This window comes from Pongo pygmaeus, chromosome 16 (assembly GCF_028885625.2).
Source record: "Pongo pygmaeus isolate AG05252 chromosome 16, NHGRI_mPonPyg2-v2.0_pri, whole genome shotgun sequence".
NCBI classification, from domain to species: Eukaryota; Metazoa; Chordata; class Mammalia; order Primates; family Hominidae; genus Pongo; species Pongo pygmaeus.
In genome coordinates this window covers 81,091,575-81,106,988 of record NC_072389.2, presented here as the reverse complement: position 1 = coordinate 81,106,988, position 15,414 = coordinate 81,091,575, and the positions used below count along the sequence as shown (strand labels likewise).

The following is a 15,414-nucleotide window of genomic DNA, read 5'->3' as shown; positions in this document are numbered from 1 at the left end:
TAGGGTCTTTATGTCTTTATGTTGTGTCTTCTCACTTGATCTTAACGAAAGGCCAAGAAGCAATCTATGTTTTGTCTTCTCAACAACTACTGTACTGATTAGCACAGAATGGGCCCTCAGCAAATATTTGTTGTGAATGTTTGACTAATCCTTTCTTCTCCCCTTCCCTTAAATTTTTCTTTAAATGTGTGTGTGCGCGGATTATGACTGGCCTTTTACTTTTCTGCAAATTTTTGTTATTACATTGTTTTATAATACGGTAAAATCAGAAAATATACTTAAAACTTTTCCCAAATGCAGTAAGAGCCTATTTAAGAAAGCATTATCTATTTTTAAATCACATTTTAAGAAAAGGCAGTGTTTTCCTGAGAAGTGGAAAATATTTGAGATAAACCAGTAAATATTAAAGGGACTGGATTTGTTTCCTTTTTTGGTACATTAACAAAGTGCTTATGGAAAAATTGTAGTTTTAGTTTGGAAATTCATCAAACCTCTTGCTGCCTTATAGCAAACCAGTGTGTCTTTGCTCAGAGTCTGTCTCCTAGCAGATTAATATGGGCTGAAGGGATCAATAGATATAAAAAGGCAGTAATTCATAATGAAGGAGAGAGGGGGGAAACAGGCATGAGAGGAAGGTAGTTCATTAATGCATCCATCACTGAAATAATGGAGAAATGGCATATTTGTTGAAATAACAGAAGTATCTTCAAATTTGGTAAAAGCCAGACATTGCATCTTATCTTGAATCACTTTCCTTATTTAGGTCTTCATTGCAGGATGACTGACTGCATTTTTTCATGGTGTTTGTTCTGCACAACACCTGTTATCAACACCTCTTTCTTTATTGTATTGAGACCTCTCCATAGTTTGCGCTGTTAAAAGGAGCTTGTGCCTAGGATGGTATTGTTAATCTCTGGAGCTGCCAGAGTAGTCTGAAAGTAGGGACAAAAAGATGGGAACTGAAGTCTAAATACTTCTGGCCTCAGCTTTTTCTTTATAGCCACAGAGCCTTGAATAAGGAAGAATTGGTCCTTTAAAAAGTGTTTTCAGTTGAGGCCAGGCGCGGTGGCTCACGCCTGTAATCCCAGCACTTTGGGAGGCCGAGGTGGGTGGATCACGAGGTCAAGAGATCGAAACCATCCTGGCCAACATAGTGAAACCCCGTCTCTACTAAAAATACAAAAAAATAGCCGGGTGTGGTGGCGGGCGCCTGTAGTCCCAGCTACTCAGGAGGCTGAGGCAGGAGAATGGCGTGAACCCAGGAGGCGGAGCTTGCAGTGAGCCGAGATCAGGCCACTGCCCTCCAGCCTGGGCAACAGAGTGAGACTCTGTCTCAAAAAAAAAAAAAAAAAAAAAAAAAAAATGGGCCGGGTGCGGTGGCTCATGCCTGTAATCCCAGCACTTTGGGAGGCCAAGGTGGGCGGATCACAAGGTCAAGAGATCAAGACCATCCTGGCCAACATGGTGAAACCCCGTCTCTATTAAAAAGTACAAAAATTAGTTGGGCGTAGTGGTGCACGCCTGTAATCCCAGCTACTTGGGAGGCTGAGGCAGGAGAATCGCTTGAACCCGGGAGGCAGAGGTTGCAGTAAGCTGGGATTGTGCCGCTGCACTCCAGCAGGGCGACAGAGCGAGACTCCATCTCAAAAAAAAAAAAAAAAAGTTTTCAGTTGAATGTTTATTTCTTTTGTTTTTCTTTCTTTCTTGTCGCCCAGGCTGGAGTACATGACATGATCTTGGCTTACTGCAGCCTCTGCCTCCTGGGTTCAAGCTATTCTCCCTCATCAGCCTCCTGAATAGCTGGGATTACAGGCGCAAGCCAGCACACCTGGTTAATTTTTGTTTTTTTAGTAGAGACGAGGTTTCACCCTGTTGGTCAGGCTGGTCTCAAACTTCTGACCTCAGGTGATCCACCTGCTTCGGCCTCCCAAGGTGCTGGGATTATAGGCGTGAACCACTGCACCTGGCCTTTTTTTTTTTTTTTTTTTTTTGAGATAGAGTCTCACTCAGTCACCTAGGCTGGAGTGCAATGGTATGATCTTGGCCCTCTGCAGCCTTGGCCTCCTAGGCTCAAGCAATCCTCCCACCTCAGCCCCCCAAGTAGCTGGGACCACATGCATGTGCCACCATGCACGGCTAATTTTTAAATTTTTTTGTAGAGATGGGGTCTCACCATGTTGCCCAGGCTGGTCTCTAACTCCTGGGCTCAAGCAGTCTTCCCACCTTGGCCTTCCAAAGTGCTGGGATTATGGACGTGAGCCACCACTCCCAGCCTGAACACATCTTTCTAGTTTAAATGTATGGTTTTGTATAAAATGGATTAGAGGGATTGCATTGATACAGGCTAAAGGGAAGCAACAGAGGTCATATGATTCTAAGAAACTCTATCTCTGTTGAAAGAAGTTTTAGTGTGAAATGACCAGAGTAAAGAAAAAAGAGAATGAACATTCATCCATTCAGAGACTACCAAGTGCTAGGTATGGTAGTGGGTGCTCTTCCATCCATTTCTCATTCAAGGTGAGGAAATTGTGGCTCAGAGAGGTTAAATGACTTGCCCAAATAACACACAGTAGTGAATAAGAAGATGGATTGGTTCTTTACAATCCCCAGAACCACACTAAACTTTCTTCTTTGTTGCTAGGTAACTGACATTTCAGGAGACAGAAGTTTTTTGTTTATTTCAAGAGCAGGTTTCTTATAGGTCTGGCTCTTCACTCTCTCCTAGGTTGTCTTGGGATATAGGATTTAAGGTACTACTTGTGGAACTGAGAGTGCCAGCACATTATTCTTGACCTCTTGAGTGGCTAGTTCCTTGCTCAAAGCTCATCTCAAAATTATAGCTGCTCTTTGGAGTTTGATGTAACATGGAGGCTATGTTGTTGGTTTTATTCTCTCTGATACCATTATTTCAACACTAATGAATTGTGTCCAGGGCGTACCCTGCTTAATTGACAGCTTTCTCAGCTGTTTTATAGCAGGTTCTCTAGTATCTTTATCTTCATGGCCATAGTCAAGAAACTTGTTTTTATTTATTTAAACGTGGTTGTGGGAGAAGTAGATAATTATAGTATGCTTTTTGACTATGCAGGAACAAATCTTACCCTTGAGGCCAGGCACGGTGGCTCATGCCTGTAATTCCAGCACTTTGGGAGGCTGAGGCAGGCAGATTGCTTGAGCCCAGGAGTTCGAGATCAGCCTGGGCTACATGATGAAACCCCATCTGTACTAAAAAATGCAAAAATTAGCCAGGCGTGGTGACGCATGCATGTAGTCTCAGCTACTTGGGAGGCTGAGGCAGGAGGATCAATTGAGCCCAGGAGGTCGAGGCTGCAGTGAGCCATGATCGCTCCACTCCATCCTCGGTGACAGAGCAACACCCTGTATCAAAAAAGCAAAACAAAACAAATCTTACCCTTACTTGAAAAACTGGTTAAGGAGGGTTGTAAGTGGTAATGTTAGTTTCTCCATATATCAATTCAGACCTTATTCCAAAGGAAGACCAGAGCTGTTTGAACTCCAGCTCTTCCTTAGCTGCCAGGTGTTAACAACTTGTGTTTCATAAGCATAGATAGATTCAAACCATTGTCCTGGAGTTAAAATATTTTCTAAGCTGTGACTCATCTTTTGGCCCATTCTTTCTTTCACTAGGAAATACACTGAATTTTAATTTCGAGAATTTCAATTATCCCTTCTGAAGACTGTGTTGCTCATTAAAGTTGCTGGGACTTGTTTTTCTGGTAACCAGCAGAGCTACAAATTAGTTTGTACTCAGTGGTCATGTTAAACCTATGTGTAAACAGAGGGAGAAATCTGATTAACTGTCTAAAGGAAGGTTGTTGAAGATGAGACCATTCTTTCTGACTCCTTTTAGAGGTTCATCTCTTCCACCAGAGGGATGGGTGCACAGGAGGGTGAATCTGAGGCTGAACAGAGCAGGTGCTATGCGTGTGTATTTGTATCTGTAAATATCACATCACTGTTTACAGTACACTGGACTCTACATGCAAGGCCTGGTCAGGCCAAACCAGGAGGAATTGTTCCTGTGCTTAAAGCCAAGAATAACATCCTGACCAGCAGGGGGACAGAGGTCAGCTCAAGGCAACAGCTCTTGGGAGCTACAGAACATGAAGAACCTTGGAAGAACTGAGCTTAATAAAAAGGAAGGCAAGATATACTTTGAAGGAAGTGTGTGAAACCTGCATGCCTTTCTCTTATTAGGACATGGTTTATTTATGAAAAATGAAAAGTTATCTTTTTTTTTTTGAGACAGAGTCTCGCACTGTCTCCTGGGCTGGAATGCAGTGGCACGATCTTGGATCACTGCAACCTCTGCCTCCTGGGTTCAAGTGATTCTCCTGCCTCAGCCTCCCAAGTAGCTGGGATTACAGGCACCTGCCACCACACCCTGTTAATTTTTTGTATTTTTAGTAGAGACAGGGTTTCACTATGTTGGCCAGGCTGGTCTCGAACTCCTGACCTCGTTATCTGCCCACCTTGGCTTCCCAAAGTGCTGGGATTACAGGGGCGAGCCACTGTGCCCAGCCAAAAAATGAAAATTTATCTTAACAGATGGATATGTGATGAGTTCAAATCACCTCTTGGTCATTTAGATTTTCCACTTCTACTTATACATTGATTTATCCAGTGATTATTTTATATTAGAAATTATATACCCAGCTAAGTAGCAGGAAAAATATGTTCTATTATTCTGGTGTTTTATTCTATAAGCAACATCAGAGAGGCCCACTAGAGAACTGGATTTAAAGGATAATAGGTTAATTAAAAAACAGGTACCATGTCTCGGCCGGGGGTGGTGGCTCACACCTGTAATCCCAGCACTTTGGGAGGCCGAGGCAGGTGGGTCACGAGGTGAGGCGATCGAGACCATCCCAGCTAACACGCTGAAACCCCGTCTCTATTAAAAATACAAAAAAATTAGCCGGGTGTGGTGGCGGGAGGCTGAGGCAGGAGAATGGCATGAACCCGGGAGGTGGAGCTTGCCGTGAGCCAAGATTGCGCCACTGCACTCCAGCCTGGGCAACAGAGCGAGATTCTGTCTCAAAAAAAAAAAAAAAAAAAGCAGAAAAAACAAAAAAACAAAACCAGGTACCATGTCTCCTGGAGAATTTACTGACTGGCTAGAGTTTTATTTCTGGCATCTTTCTGTGCTCACTTCTTTTTCCTTCCATCTTTCCTCATTTTGATGCTGGCCACTCACTCCACAGAGGCAACTCAAACTATTTTCTGAAGGAGCATTCTAAGTTTGTCCTGTTGTCTTCTCTGGGACTCATTTCTCTGGTGTGGCTTCAGCTGGTTCCAGGCCAAAATGATCTTCTGAAAGCTTTTCTTCATGGTCTTTATTTCTTGGCTCTTTTCATGCACTTTGCCTGATTGGTTTTGCTGGTTCTTTCCTTCTCCAATGGTGTAAGCTATGTTGCCTTAATTGTAAGGCTCTAAAGCTCAGGTGCAGCCTCAGGCCGTTTAGACTTTCCTCGGGTTTATAAAGTACTTTTGTCCTTTCCTAGAAATTGGGGGATGAATCAGATGCTCTGTTATGAGGTATTGCTGACTCTCCTGGGATTTTAGTTTGCCAGTTGTTTAAATAGTGTGTAGCAATTTGGATTGTATTTGTAAGGTAGGACTTGTTGCCAAGACTCTGAAGTAGGTCATTGCTATTATGCTTTTTCTCTTTATTTTTCTTTTATATATATATAATATATAATATTATATATAATATAATATATAATATAATATATAATATATAATATTATATTATATAATATAATATATAATATATAATATTATATTATATAATATAATATATAATATATAATATTATATTATATAATATAATATATAATATATAATATTATATTATATAATATAATATATAATATATAATATTATATTATATAATATATAATATAATATATAATATATAATATTATATATAATATAATATATAATATAATATATAATATATAATATTATATTATATATATAATATTATATTATATATATAATATTATATATATTATTATATATTATATACAATATATGTTATATATTATATATTATATACAATATATGTTATATATTATGTTATATATCATATATAATATATGTTATATATTATGTTATATATCATATAGTATATGTTATATATTATATTATATATTATATAGTATATGTTATATATTATTATAATTATATATAATAAATGTTATATATAATTATATATAATAAATATTATATATAATTATATATAATAAATATATATACTATGTTATAATATAATTATATAATTATTATATAATAACATATATTTATTATATATTATATGTTATATATTATATATTATATATTAATATATTATATATTATATATTATATATTAATATATAATATATTATATATAACATATATTAATTTATATATAATTAAATTAATATATAACATATATAATTATATATTATATATGTTATATATTATTATAATATATAATATGTAATATATATGTATAATAGAGACAGGATCTCACTATCTTGGCCAGGCTGATCTTGAATTGGCCTCAAGTGATCTTCCTGCCTTGGCCTCCCAAAGTGCTAGGATTACAGGCATGAGCCACTGTGCCCAGCCCTCCCTTTCTTTTTCTTTCTTTCTTTTTTTTTTTTTTGAGATGGAGTCTCTCTCTGTCGCTCGGGCTGGAGTGCAGTGGTGCGATCTTGGCTTACTACAACCCTGCCTCCTGGTTCAAGCGATTCTTCTGCCTCAGCCTCCTGACTAGCCGGGAGTACAGGCGCATGCCACCCTGCCCAGCTAATTTTTGTATTTTTAGTAGAGACGGGGTTTCACCATATTGGCCAGGCTGGTCTCGAACTCCTCACCTCGTGATCTGCCCTCCTTGGCCTCCCAAAGTGCTGGGATTACAGGCATAAGCCAACACGTCCAGCCATTTTTTTTTTTTTCTTTGAAACAGAGTCTTACTCTGTCACCCAGGCTGGAGTGCAATGGCGCGATCTTGGCTCACTGCAACCTCCACATCCTGGGTTCAAGCAATTTTCCTGCCTTAGCCTCCTGAGTAGCTGGGATTACAGACATATGCCACCAAGCCTGGCTGCTTTTTGTATTTTTAATAGAGACAGGGTTTCACCATGTTGGCCAGGCTGGTCTCGAACTCCTGACCTCAAATGATCCACCCGCCTTGGCTTCCCAAAGTGCTGGGATTATAGTTGTGAGCCACCGTGCCCAGTCCTCCCTTTATTTTTCAATTGAAAAATTAGCAAAGACAGAATTACCTTGTCCATGGTCACATGGTAAGCTAGTTTTATACCTTTCGAAGCAAACCTCATTTTTTTATTCGTTATACCTTTCAGTGCAAGTATTAGCTTAACAAATAACAGGTGCTTATTAAATATGAATAAATAAGTCATAACTGTGGGTTGATTGGGAATAGAGGTATGGTTAAAATTCAGAATTCTCATCAGGTTCATCATATTGTAGACAAACAGCTGAGAAAAGTTTCTGGATGGAAGGGACAGAATAGCCATGCATGAAGCTTTTAGTAGTGTAGAATGCCTACAAAAAAATTATTCCTGGCTGGGTGTGGTGGCTCACACCTGTAATCCCAGCACTTTGGGAGGCCAAGGCGGACGGATCATGAGGTCAGGAGTTGGAGACCAGCCTGGCCAACATGGTGAGACTTTGTCTCTACTAAAAATACAAAAATTAGCTGGGCGTGTAGTCCCAACTACTCGGGAGGCTGAGGCAGAAGAATCACTTGAACCCTGGAGGCAGAGGTTGCAGTGAGCCAAGATTGCACCACTGCACTCCAGCCTGGGTGACAGAGTGAGACTGTCTAAAAAAAAAAAAAAAAAAAAAAAAAATTCCAATTTAGCTCACAGATGCAATCCCAGCACTTTGGGAACACGAGATGGAATGATCACTTGAGCACTGGAGTTCAAGACCAGCCTGGCCAACAAAGGGAGTCCTCGTCTCTACAGAAAATCAAAAAAATTACCTAGGCATGGTGGTGTGCACTTGTAGTCACAGCTGCTCGGAAGGCAGGGACGGTAGGATCCCTTGAGCCCAGGAGTTTGAGGCTGCAATGAGCAGTGATTGTGCCACTGCACTCCAGTCTGCTGAGTGACAGAGTGAGACCTTGTCTCAAAAAAAAAAAAAAAAAAAAAGTGCTGAGGGCAGTGGCTCATGCCTGTAATCCCAGCACTTTGAGAGGGATCATGAGAGGATCGCTTGAGCCCCGGAGTTTGAGACCAATCCTGGGCTATGTAGTGAGACCTTGTCTCTACTAAAAATAACAAAGAAAAAAATTACTGGGTGTGGTGACATATGCCATGCCTCTAGTCCCAGCTACTCGAGAGGCTGAGGCTGGAGGATTGTTTGAGCCCAGGAGGTCGAAGCTGCAGTGAGCCAAGATTGTGCCACTACATTCCAGCCTGGGTCACAGAGTGAGACCCTGTCTCAAAAAAAGAAAAAAAAAAATCCCAATTTAAATCATTCTAAAATGAAGAAACAGAAAAGTAGTTTGTCTAAAAAGGAAATTGGTTATAATGTAAGGAGAAATAGGATGAGAGTGCATAAAAGAACATGAATTAGTTGAGAGATACAAATAGTTCTGGAAGCAGGCATCTTGCCAGCCTGGGTCAGACAGTAAAAATGAAAAATTTCCTCCCCTTTCCAAAACCGCTATCCAGAGGGGCTCTTACTGACCCTGGATACTAGTATCCAGTTTTGGGGTTGCCATGCAAAGCATGAAGAGGTCCAGTGGGGTCAGTTAGCACAAAGAATAGCTGCTCTTTTGATTTGTTAAGTTCTTCTTAATAATTTTACTGGTCTCAAATTCCAAAGCCAAAACCATTTTCTGATTCTTTTGCTGTGTCCAGTTGGCTTGTGGGACCAAAGCAGCAGCTGAGACTGCTATACTACACTGCATTAGGCAATAATCCTTCGGAAGGCCTGGCCACTTTTCTTTTTGTTTTCTTTTTCTTTCTTTCTTTCTTTTTTTTTTTTTTGAGACAGTTTCGCTCTTGTTGCCCAGGCTGGAGTGCAATGGCGTGATCTCAGCTCACTGCAACCTCTGCCTCTTGGGTTTAAGCAATTCTCCTACCTCAGCCTCCCAAATAGCTGAGATTACAGGCGTGCGCCACCACATCCAGCTAGTTTTGTATTTTTAGTAGAGATGGATGGAGTTTCACCACGTTGGTTAGGCTAGTCTTGAACTCCTGACCTCAAGTGATCCTCCCGCCTCCACCTCCCAAAGTGTGGCCTCCCAAGTTTTTTTTATTTTTTTATTTTTTGCTTTGGGACTAGTAATTTGCATCTCATTCAGGATCTCTCTTCTCCCCCCTCATTTTTTCATGCATACTTGCACTAAGTCCTGTTTTCTGAACCTAGATCTGGCTTCTGGCCTCATTGAATTATACAAATTTTAACTATGTCTGGTTTCAGACCTGTTTCTACCTTTTTGTTTTTGTTTCCTTGCTCCCTGTAGCAAACTGGGTTCAGACTTGCTTAGGGAAGGGATGATAGTTTTTACTTGTTTTTTGACTCCATAAATATGCTCTCTTCTTACTAATTATTCTTTCTTTCTTTGTCAAACAGGCTACCAAGCAGTTTCTCGAAGAGATTAACAAGTGGACAGTTCAGTACAATGTTTCCCCGCTGTCTTGGAATGTGGCTGTCAAGTTCCTCATGGCAAGGAAGTTTGATGTGCTCCGTGCCATAGAATTGTTCCACTCCTACAGAGTATGTGGCTCAGGGGTGGACCAGACCTGTGGCAGTTGGGCTAAGTGTTGCTGTTGTCCCTCTCATGCTCGACACACACATCGGTTCTCTAAGTGTTCCTCCCCACTTTCATAAAAAATGGATCCATATCCAGGAGCCCTTGTGAGAGCTGAAGCTGGGCAAGGCAGCTACTGGAAGGCAGTACTTTTGTACCTAAGTTTTGATCGTAGACCAGGATGCCACATCTAATGATTGAGACGGAGGAAGTAGCCTGACAGCATCCTGGTGACAGGATAGGGGTTCACCCTTCCTAGAATTTTAATCCTAGCTCGTTTCATTGGCCTCTGGCCACATGAAAATCTTGGTTTTCAGGATGTCTAAGGCTTTCAGAAACTTGCCATTCAGATGAATGATGAGCTTAGTGGGCAGTTCAGGAAGGGAAGTTTTAACACTGGAAAAGAAGAGCAACTGTGTATTAGCTAGTTCCATTATCTTAAAGTATCTTTATGCAAATGTAGCGGCATTAGGATTTTACTTTGTTTTGATTTTTGTTTTTTGAGGGGGCACAGACTTTAGTTTTGTGCTTCTGTTTGCTTTCTCAGTTAGTAGCGTCTTTGATAAAACATTATACAGCATGTTACTTTGGGGTCAGAATCCTTCTAAAGAAATACAAAATCTCCCTTAAAAAAAAAAAAATTGGGATAAGAAGCACTAGGATTAGCTTAACTGAAGTTTGGTTACATCTATCTTGTGGACCAGCTTATTCAATATTCATTCATTTACTCAACAGATACTTATTTTATACTTACTGTGTTCCAGGTGCAGAGATTACTATTTAGAGAGAGAGACTAGGGCTGGGCGCAGTGGCTCCTGCCTGTAATCCCAGCACTTTGGGAGGCCAAGGCAGGTGGATCACTTGAGGTCAGGAGTTTGAGACCAGCCTGAACAAAATGGCAAAACCGCATCTCTACTAAAACTACAAAAATTAGCTGGGTGTAGTGGCACCAGTATTCCCAGCTACTCTGGAGGCTGAGGAGGGAGAATCACTTGAACCAAGGAGGTGGAGGTTGCAGTGAGCTGAGATCACACCATTGCATTCCAGTCTGGGCAACAGAATGAGACTGTTTAAAAAAAAAAAAAAGAAAGAATAAACAAAGAGTTGTAGAAATGTTATGATAAGGCAGCACTGGATTCTGTGGAAGCACTTTTTTTTTTGAGACAGAGTCTTGCTGTGTCTCCCAGACTGAAGTGAAGTGGCATGATCTCAGCTCACTGCAGATCTCTGCTTCCTGAGCTCAAGTGATCCTCCCACCTCACCTTAGCCTCCCGAGTAGCTGGGACCACAGGCACGCGCCACCACGCCTGGCTAATTTTTTGTATTTTTTGTAGAGACGGGGTTTTGCTATGTTGCCCAGGGTGGTCTCGAACTCCTGAGCTCAAGTGACCCACCCACCTCGGCCTCCCAAAGTACTGGGATTACAGGCGTGAGCCACCGTGCCCAGCCTAAGAGGTTTAAAACAAGCAGTTGATGAAATAAGACAAACCAAGATAATATTTTTTTGTTATCGGTATATAAAGGTAGAGAATGTCTCCGGAAAAAGGAAATGTAGGTGGTCAACCTTGTCATTTAAGAGGAGAACTGCAGAGGCTGGGCGCGGTGGCTCATGCCTGTAATCCCAGCACTTTGGGAGGCTGAGGCGGGTGGATTGCTTCAGCCCAGGAGTTCGAGACCAGCCTGGGCAACATGGCAAAACCCCATCTCTACTAAAAACACAAAAATTAGCTAGGCGTGGTGGCATGTGCCTGTAATCCCAGCTACTCAGGAGGCTGAGGCAAGAGAATCTCTTAGAAGTGGAGGTTGCAGTGAGCCAAGATCATGCCACTGCACTCCAGCCTCAGCAACAGTGTGAGACTCGGTCTCAGTTAAATAAAAAAAAAGAATCTGGCCATCAGGGTGAGGAAAATGAAGTCATGGTAGCTGCTGTTGGAGACAATATCAGGTGGAGAGAAGGCTCCTATTTAAACATAGGAGAGGCCTAAACCTAGAAAATATGTGAGGATGTATGCATCCAGACATTTTTGAGGTCCATATTTTAGTGTCCTGGTACCATGTCAGTGCTGCTGCGTGTTTAAGAACCTTGATCCTGCACCTCAATGTAACATACTGGTTACTCTTCAGGGTTAGAGTTCTTACTGAGTCAGAGAAAAATACCCTACCTGAGGGGCTGATAAAGTAGCTTTGGACAGGAATTCTGAAAATGCTTGACTGGCTTGGAGGCAGGTTACAAAGAAATTCATAATTCATTTAGTTGACTTCATTATTCATTTAGCTGCTTTTTTTTTTGAGACAGAGTCTCATTCTGTCGCTCAGGCTGGAGTGCAGTGGTGCTGTCTTGGCTCACTGCAACCTCCACCTTCTGGGTTCAAGCGATTCTCCTGCCTCAGCCTCCTGAGTAGCTGGGATTATGGGCGCGCACCACCATGCCAGGCTAATTTTTGTATTTTTAGCTGAGACAAGGTTTCACCATGTTGGCCAGGCTGGTCTTGAACTCCTGACCTCAGGTGACCTGCCCGCCTCAGCCTCTCAAAGTGGTGGGATTACAGGCGTGGGCCACTGCGCCCGGCCCATTTAATTGAATTCTAATTCAACTAAATGAAGTAGAATTGGTTATGAAATTAGTTATAAAATTTATTTAGTTATGAAATTTATAATTCATTCATTCATTGATAACCACCTTATCCCTGAGATTTGGTGGTTACATGGTGCTGTCCTGGATATACAGTATTTTCATATTAATACATTTTGCTGTGCTTCCTTTTTAGGAAACTCGAAGGAAGGAAGGCATTGTAAAGCTGAAACCTCATGAGGAACCTCTTCGTTCTGAGATCCTCAGTGGAAAATTCACCATCTTAGTGAGTGTTTAGGGACCTATCTCATAGGGCCTTATTACTTCCTTTTTTAACTGGTGTCCTGTTTGGACTTTTTTTTTTTTAAATTTTATTATTATTATACTTTAAGTTTTAGGGTACATGTGCACAATGTGCAGGTTTGTTACATATGTATACACGTGCCTTGTTGGTGTGCTGCACCCATTAACTCGTCATTTAGCATTAGGTATATCTCCTAATGCTATCTCTCCCCCATCCCCCTGTTTGGACTTTGTTCCTATATACCTTATCCTGAATCTAGAGAGTCTCCACAGTTAGGAGCAGATGTGAAACAGCCATGCAGTTTGGTATAAAATTATTTTAGTAACAATTGAATTACTAATAGTTTCTAGTAATTAGAGTTACTAATGATAATTGAATAATTGAATTATAGAAAATCAGTTGTACAGTAGACTTAGAAAAGTTTCTTCAGTTGGTCCATTAAGGTTAGTCATGGTCTTTGGGAGAGGTATGCAATGTGTCAGACACCCATGCTTCCATATTTAACACAAGCTCTCCACTTAGTTGAGACCTCAGCCTTTCAAGTAAACATACAATGGCACTTTTAAGGCAGAGGGTGGAAATCATGGTCCTGTTCCCTGGTTCTCTCCTGCTGCTTGTTTCTTTTGCCATTCTGCCAGGGAAGTTAGCTAGGAAGCCAGTGCACAGCCATCCTTTGATCTGTCTGTAGTTGAAGAGCAAAGAGAATGTGTTTTTTTTTTCTTACCACAGAAATATGGTCTAGGGAGTCCTGAGAGAATCAGGCAAGGGATGATATTAACATTCTTCCCTTTGGAGAGCAATTGGTGAAGTCAGGGAATTATTGTTAGCATCTGTTTTCTACATGTATCAAACCCTTATCCAGTATATAAGTCTTAGTAATTGCTGTGATTTTCTATTTGATTTTTTTAATGTTTCTTGTTTTATTTGCTTTAGAATGTTCGGGACCCAACAGGAGCCTCCATTGCCCTCTTTACTGCCAGGTTGCATCATCCCCACAAGTCAGTCCAACATGTGGTACTTCAGGCTCTGTTTTACTTGCTAGACAGAGCTGTGGATAGGTAAGCATTGAGATTATTTTTTAGGTATTCTACATGCAGGTAGGAAAGTGACAGTTTTTTACTTGATTAAATTCAGCAGTGCCTTCACCATTCTCCTAGGATGTGCCCTGGGCAATGCTATGAATAGAAAACAATCCATGTCCTTTAGGACTCGGCATGTTTGCAAGCACTGTCAAGATGGTGGGCATTCTCTTTACCACCTTGGCTCTATGTCAGGAAAACAGAAGCTGAGAAAGTCAATTATTGGCAATCTTCAGTGTATGGAAAACTACTTATTGGAAAAGAATGAGGGGGAGATGACCTGTGCTGGTTCTTTTTGCTCATATCAGAACCTCTAGGGCCTCAGTTTCTTTGTCTGCATAACAGGAATAATGCCATTTAGTTCAGAGGATTTTGAGACTCAACATTCAGGGGAGGGCTGGGTGCAGTGGCTCACACCTGTAATCCCAGCACTTTGGGAGGCTGAAGCAGGTGGATTGCTTGAGGCCAGGAGTTGAGACCAGCCTGGACAACATGGTGAAACCCTGTCTCTGATAAAAAATACAAAAAATTAGCTGGGTGTGGTAGCGTCCACCTTTAGTCCCAGCTTCTTGGGGGAGGTGGGGGAGGTTGCTGAGGTGGGAAGATCACTTGAGCCCAGAAGGGTGAGGCTGTAGTGAGCCATGATCACGCCACTGCATTCCAGCCTGGGTGACATAGCGAGACCTGTCTCAAAAAAAAAAAAAAAAAAACCCACAAAAAAGCCCACACAAAGCAAACAACAACAAAAAACATTCAGGGAGAAGTCCAGAAGTATAAAGTTAAGCAAAAACCATCCTTAATAAAAACAGGTGCATAAGCATAAAGAACGAGCTCAGGTCATCACTGTCTCCCTGCTAAGGTAAATGGTATTGTTACAATTCAATTGACAATTAAACTCAAGCCCCGAGAAGTTTTTTACAGTCATCACATGTTAGTCCAGCTGGTTTTAAGATCCTGGTTTCTTCACTCTTGGGCAGAGTTATTTCTATCCTCCCATGCTGTTGTTCTGCTATTCCTTTTTCCCTGGTGCTTGCAATTTACAGTTTCTTACTGCTCTCAACATCTTTAGCTGGTCCTCCGGATTAGAAGTGCTATATTGAGGCCAGGCGCATTGATTCATGCCTGTAATTCTAGCACTTTGGGAAGCTGAGACGGGCAGATTGTCTGAGCCCAGGAGTTTGAGACCAGCCCTAGGCAACATGATGAATCCACTCGCTTCTTGAGGGCAGGAAACTTTCTTTTTAACATCCAAATCTCTGTAGGTTGAGAGAGAATGGTATCATGAACATCCACATATCCATCATCCGTCTTCTTCAAAGTGATCTGTAACCAGTCTTGTTTCATTGGTAGCCCCTCATGGATCTCCTATCCTCAGTTTCTTTCTTTTTTGTTTTTTGAGACTAGGGCTTGCTTTGTTACCCAGGCTGTAGTGCAGTAGCATAATTGTAGCTCACTGCAGTCTTGAACTCCTGGGCTTAAGCAATCCTCCCATCTCAGCCTCCCAAAATGCTGGGATTACAAGCATAAGCCACTGCATCTGGCTTCTCAGTTTTTTTAAAACCAATGTCAGGGACTGTGTTTTAAACTTCTTGGTGTTTTCTGTAACATGTAGCTCAGGAATTTAAAAAAAATTTTTTTTTGAGACGGAGTCTTGCTCTGTT

At 41.2% G+C, this 15,414-nt stretch overlaps 1 protein-coding gene across 1 annotated transcript in view; it reads left to right on the top strand.

Moving 5' to 3' along the window:
* Positions 1-15,414, top strand: part of PTPN9 (protein tyrosine phosphatase non-receptor type 9) — a 105,878-nt gene that overhangs the window by 41,835 nt on the left and 48,629 nt on the right. Inside the window, exons 2-4 of the mRNA XM_054450042.2 lie at positions 9,621-9,764; positions 12,567-12,656; positions 13,608-13,732. Of these exons, the coding sequence (XP_054306017.1) occupies positions 9,621-9,764; positions 12,567-12,656; positions 13,608-13,732 (359 nt within the window). The remainder of the gene's footprint in view (positions 1-9,620; positions 9,765-12,566; positions 12,657-13,607; positions 13,733-15,414) is intronic.